Source organism: Pollicipes pollicipes, unplaced genomic scaffold, assembly GCF_011947565.3.
Source record: "Pollicipes pollicipes isolate AB1234 unplaced genomic scaffold, Ppol_2.1 Scaffold_4881;HRSCAF=5763_pilon_pilon_pilon, whole genome shotgun sequence".
Classification (NCBI taxonomy): domain Eukaryota; kingdom Metazoa; phylum Arthropoda; class Thecostraca; order Pollicipedomorpha; family Pollicipedidae; genus Pollicipes; species Pollicipes pollicipes.
Genome location: NW_023596576.1, coordinates 20,489,814 through 20,495,813, shown reverse-complemented (window position 1 = coordinate 20,495,813; position 6,000 = coordinate 20,489,814). Strand labels below are relative to the sequence as shown.

At 48.8% G+C, this 6,000-nt stretch overlaps 1 protein-coding gene across 1 annotated transcript in view; it reads left to right on the top strand.

The window, feature by feature from the left end:
* The first annotated feature begins 1,820 nt into the window (after nucleotides 1–1,820).
* The window catches only part of LOC119100104 (glycine receptor subunit alpha-3-like), a 55,695-nt gene continuing 51,515 nt past the window's right edge, over nucleotides 1,821–6,000 (top strand). Inside the window, exons 1-2 of the mRNA XM_037223218.1 lie at nucleotides 1,821–1,850; nucleotides 4,257–4,521. Of these exons, the coding sequence (XP_037079113.1) occupies nucleotides 1,821–1,850; nucleotides 4,257–4,521 (295 nt within the window). The remainder of the gene's footprint in view (nucleotides 1,851–4,256; nucleotides 4,522–6,000) is intronic.

Sequence of the window (6,000 nt, the reverse complement as noted above, 5' to 3'; positions counted from 1 at the left end):
TGATTAAAGTCGTATTTTGTGGAAATGGGACACCAAACAATGTGGGTGGAACACATGGAAAAAAACGTTATCTCCTCGTGGTCCATGTTATTCGTCCTTTTGATAGCCGTTCGCTATTGGTGCTGTCATAATTCTGGGAACTTCGGCCTTTCACCCGGTGTTATGGGAGCAAAGAGTTACTTTCAAACAGGGGAGCACTGGTCGCAATATTGTCTACTACTTTCTATTGTCTATTACTTTCCAAGAATACGTCGAACCAAGCAGCTGTTTTATACCATTTCAATGGACGTCAGCGCACTTCTGAAGCGGATGTCTCACCATTCGGTGGGCATACAACGGGCACGCAGCGCAGCTGAACCGCGCCAGTTATTCAGCCCGTGGCCCATTGTAAAACCTGTAAAATCGCAGCCAAACATACGTTTATGGCACCCGCCGACGACAAAACCATCGCACGAACTGTCGTCAAGTGCCAAGCGGTTTTAAGGCATGCATTGGAAGCGAAAATGCCATCACGTGGTAAGTCAGGGACGTCATGGATATCAATAGCGCCCCGAAGTGCCGGTGCTTGGCAAAAGAAAGGCAAGGCAGTCAGTCCTGTTGGTTGATTGTGAACACACAAAATCCGATTCCCTCTTACCTCTATGGACACTCAGGACATGGCGGAATGGGCTTTTGATAATCATGCATATTGCTGTAGCGATATCTAGAAAGGAGTTGCATCGGGATAAAAAGAAACTCTTGGTCCCCGATGAGCAGTACCTAACAAATCATTTTCAGTATCTAAAAAGGATGTCTTTCGTCTCAGGGTCCACCACATCTTATGAAGGGCTTGTTGGAAACCTATGATTTCGTGTTCTGACCCATGCTGCCACCGAAATCAGCAGTATGGATCAGCAGACGGTGCATGTGGATGAGGCTCTTGTTCTTTACGCCGCAACACATACGAAACATTCCACTGGTCACTTTATCACTCCATATGCCCAGAAGATAGATGATGGGCAATATGATGATACTTACTCCAGCACTAACAGCACTTATAGAGCTTCTAATTATTAGTTTGCTGCTAGCACACGCGTGTTGACAAAAGTGACAGTACACGCGCGTGCTCGTGCCCAGTAACCCACGCATTGCGAAGTCATACAGCCTATCTGTGTTTGGGGGAGGAAATTTACAGGCAATAGCTTTTCTTCCCTGACATACTCAAGATGTGTCAAAACTGACATACTCAAGATGTGCCCATCAAGGCAATTCAGTTTTCAGGAATTGAAATGCACGCCTTTGATTGTGCTCCTTTTTGCCAATGCTGGACGAGTATCCCGTTGGTTTATGGACCGAGCTTAGGTGATGTTTGAGTTGCGTGGTCATGTGCTGGCCTCGACACTTAAGCCATTAGGCATTACCAGCATGCCGCCTGGTGGTATTTCTGACACGGCCAATCTGGCAATGATGCTAACGTCAAGAAGACGTTCCACGACGTAAGAAAACAAGGAAATACTCAGAAGCAGAGTTACTAAATCGTAAAATGTGTAAGCTTGAGCAGTCTTTTGCACTTAAAGTGTAGCGATAGCCAGAAGTGAGCTTTTCCATTAGAGCTGATGCTTGGCTTGTAATCCTCAAATGTGGAACACTCCCTTCAACCACCCACCCGGGGATATGAAGCTGGACGGACGACCTCCCTGTGGCGCATGGACACCCGTATTCTGGCCCGTAGCCGCGGACAGGCGTTCACTGTATGACCGTGCAGTCGATGAGCCCTAAAAGCCCCCGCGGACGGTGTGACGGCTCTGTGAGTACATAAAACGCCGCTGACGAGAGGCACGATGTCCATCTGCGGATACAAGGCCAGGCAGGTCGAGAGCGAGCAGCACCCCACCCCACGTTACACCGCCGGTGAAGAGCTCTGCCGATTTTTGTAATTCAATATATAGTTTAAAAATGATGCGATTCTACTAGATAACTTTAGTTGTGTTCAGTCGTTTTTGAAATTCTACCACATCCCATTACATTTAACGCCTAACAAAAATTAATGTTTGATGCTAGACAGCACACAGACCACTGAAACAGAAATAATTCCTATAGTGTCCCCTTGAATAACAGCCAGGCAGCCGCGCCGCCACACAGCGCCTCTGTGCTGCGCGCCGGCGCGGCTGCCGGTTCGACGGGCCAGTTCGCCCAGCGAACGCGCCGGGTCACGGCGGCCCCGCGGCACGGCCCGGCGGTCCCAACAACGTTGTCCACCTTCGGCACTGGGGCTTTGCAATGCACTCAGCTGCTGGGACTACGTGGTGTCGCCTGCCTCTCACCCTGGCAGGGACGGCAGACACCGCGGAAATCGAACCCCATATCTCCGGTTTCCCAGACGCACGGTGGTGCAAGGGAGTGTCCCACCTTTGGGACATATTTCCAAAGCATACTCTAGTGAAATCGCAGTACTATTTACGCCTAATGATGACACTGGGTAGTGCCACTGCAGCACCGTCAGGACATAATAAGGATATGGCTTTAAATTACTTTTTACTCCAAATTACGCTGTCAACGTATTTTAACAGCATTACGCTTCTTCCCTACAATTGCGACCACCGGGGTGCGGCTTGAGTCTTTCAGTGTTCTCTGAACTCGAGGGCATTTTAATTGCTTTGTGAAACTATCAAAACAGGTAACATCACAGGGAAGATTTGGCAATGACTCTAATCTGGCGCACTATTGACGTCTTTTCCAGCGATACTTGGCGTAAATAGCGTATTAACGTATTTGAGGGGAATGTACATGGGGCCTTCGCATTTTTGTCATAACCGCCTTGCTGAAGCTTTCATCAATAGGCAATAAAGACTAACATGTTAGTCAGATAGGCATGAACTATTCTGTAATAGTAACAGGCACTACTTTTATTCTCAGAAAATGATTGAACTTGCACCACAGACAGAAATATTTAAGAAGCCCTCTCCCAACTGCGCTTTGAAAGTTCAGTTTGGTTGTCAAATGGTCTAGGTAATTATGATAATTCACACATACATCCTGAAAATTTCATTAATTCTAAAATCTGCTGCGCGCATCCAATGCTACTTCCAAGGAACGAAACCGGTGCCAATCATGAGCTGTAAAAAACGAGTGTAACTAACATCATGGTAAGGTAGTATTTCTAAAGGGCTGAGATTCGTTTGCTATGAAAGGAAAGATCATTGTGGTAGGTGATATCTGTTCCGATCTGGTAAAAAGCAGGTAATTTTAAAACTGTTTTGCCTCTGCCCTTCGGATGTGTTAATATTTTTCCTGTGGCAGTGATGTGCTGCAATTGATGTGATGTTAATTTTGATTAGATATTTGCAGCTGCTGACCATTCCACTCTGTAGCTTTCAAAAAGAGGAAACACCCCCTCGATATATGATACTTTTTATGACTTTAATACCACATTTTGAAGGCCTTCGCATCTCATCTGTGTGCAGAGCCCTGTTGGCCCAATGCATTGGGTAAATAATGAATGATGCCTGGAAACAGCGCATCTTATATCAACCATTATGACACAAAAGACAGGGTATCAAGGAAAGGTAGCAGACATGTGAAAGTCCTCGGGTGTCGCTACCCAGAGTCGTCATGAGAGTTCTTCCAGATGTACCTCAAGATCGGACCACTCCTCACAAGACCATTGTGATTTCACACACATTTCACACACTTCACATCAGCCATTATGGCACAAAAACAGGGTACCAAGGAAAGATAGCAGACACGTGAAGGTTTTCAGGTGCTGCCAGCCAGAGCGGTCTTAGGAGTTCCTATTTCAAACTTTTTTTGCCTCTGCTCTGCGCGTATTTTGCCTTGCTCGTTGCAAAAGCCCGTTGACGGCACTGGCAACGAATCAGCTGTTTCGCGAGTGAATTGAAGAAGAGCATGCATGTTTAAAAAGCCATACTGAGGGTTTGGGCAGTTTGTGATCTCGTGAGTTTTCAACAGTCGGCGTGCGTCTGGTCGCAGGAACATGATCACCAGCTGTACTGCTGGTCTCTCTGGTTCTGGTCGGCCCAGTTCGGCAGGAGTCAGCGGTAGCTGTCCCGTCCTGCTTCACCAACGCGCTTAACCAGCGCGCGGTGGGTCCACCGGGTTGGCTTAGCTGGTGCGCCCCACCGACGCCAGCTGGCTGCCGTTGCCGCCGCCGCCGGCACCTGCCCGACCGGCTGCTGCCCGTCACCTCGGTGGCGATGCAGCGGCTCTAGACTGCTGCTGCCGCTGCTGCCCCGGACTTCGTGCGCGGCGGCCGAAAGGCCCACGAGGTGTGCCAGCACCTGCTGCGCGACCACCTCACTATGGTGCCGGTGCAGATCGACTCGGAGTGCGCTAGGGTTTGCGCGCGCCTCGGCCAGCCAGCCGTCTCTTTCCAGTGTCTTCTTCCGTTCATCGAGTGCCGCATATCCATTGCCGCGGCTCAATGTCACGACCGGGCAGGTGAAAGTGCTCGTACGGACAGTATCGTGATGCGCGACGAGGACGGCCTGGTGGCTCATCGCGTCAGCCAGAACGGGCTGTTGCGTAGACGCCCGGAGCCGGAGCACTGCTCCATGGACGGTCATATGACCACCCAAAATGAATGATTAGCTGGCTGGCCGCTCCTTGCTGTGTAATTCTAAGTAATGGTGTTGGAAAGAGCTCCAGACAATTGGTGTAATGTTTCTTTCAAAAACGCTCTTCACATAACTTGTGGTCTAGGATAATCGAGTAACTTACGCGGACGCTTACACTCCGGTGAGTTGTGTGAATCAGCACCCATGGATTAGGTAAAAAGGTGGTATATCACATTGCTGAGTGCATCAGTAGCCAGGAGCTCAGGAATTAGGAGTGGAAGGGGGAGAGAGCAGGGGCTAGGGCGTCTTAACTCCAATTTTAAGAATATGTAGTATTGCTGCTATTGACGTTGACGGTACATAGATAACCAAGGTCTGCCCGGCCTCCTGGGAAAAATTGTGTACTACATTCCAGTAGGTATCACCCTTGTCGTTTGACAGAACGCACTGTAGCCGCACGGTGCGAACGGGCTTGGCTCAGTATCACCGCTGGGTGCGTAGGTGTGTGGATGCACAGTTCGGGTTCTGTAGCCGTTTTTGCTACCACTGACCAATTGCGGTAGTGTTAGTCTGTGACACTCTGACATTGTTATCAGGTCTAGTGATGACCAGGCCCAATGCCTGATTGGATGGCTGTGAATGCTGGGAAACGTAGCATTGCACGGTCAGCTTTATACGCTATTTAAACGCATGATGCATACTTTTGCCTGCAATCATACCCATATTTGAGCATCTTTCATGTTTCCTAGCGTGCACGTAGCCGTCACATCAGCTAGATACAGTAGTGTTCTGCAACCACCACTGATTTTGTAACCAAACCTTTTGCTGCCGTTCAAACGTTTGATTTGAAAATACATCATCCTCTTAAAATATAATTGGTTTCATGTGATTTTGGCTGGAAGAGTTTTGAATGCGGTCAACAATCATGCCGCCGAATTAGCAACTCGTTTTTAAAGATTTAATCCGAGCCTTTTGAATCAATGGATTTCTGGTATCAGAGCTCACGCTAAGCAGTGCTTGCTGAGCGAACCCTGATCCCTACCATCGCATTGCCCAATGATATGTCAACGACAGAATTTGATGGTGGAAAGTTCAACGTGCCGCAATGTGCGGCACGGTCCGTCCTGCTGTCTCACGTCACCTGACCTTTCGCGTGGCTGCTGCCACCAGCCGTAGACCATACCTGCTAAGGAAAAGCGACAACCGCCAGAACCGACTCGAACCCAATCCGCCACCAGCAGGCGGACCAGAAGGCAGGCGCTCTAACCAACTGGGTCATTGAGACGGACTAAGTGATACTGGGTCAGTTAGATACTTGATAATCTTCAGGAAGCAGCTTAGCACCCCCTCCCTTTGTGCCACTCTCATACCTTAAAAACACAAATGAAATCGCTAGTCTTATTGCAACCCAGGTGTGTAATTCCTTTCAGTTGAGGGAGTGGAATAC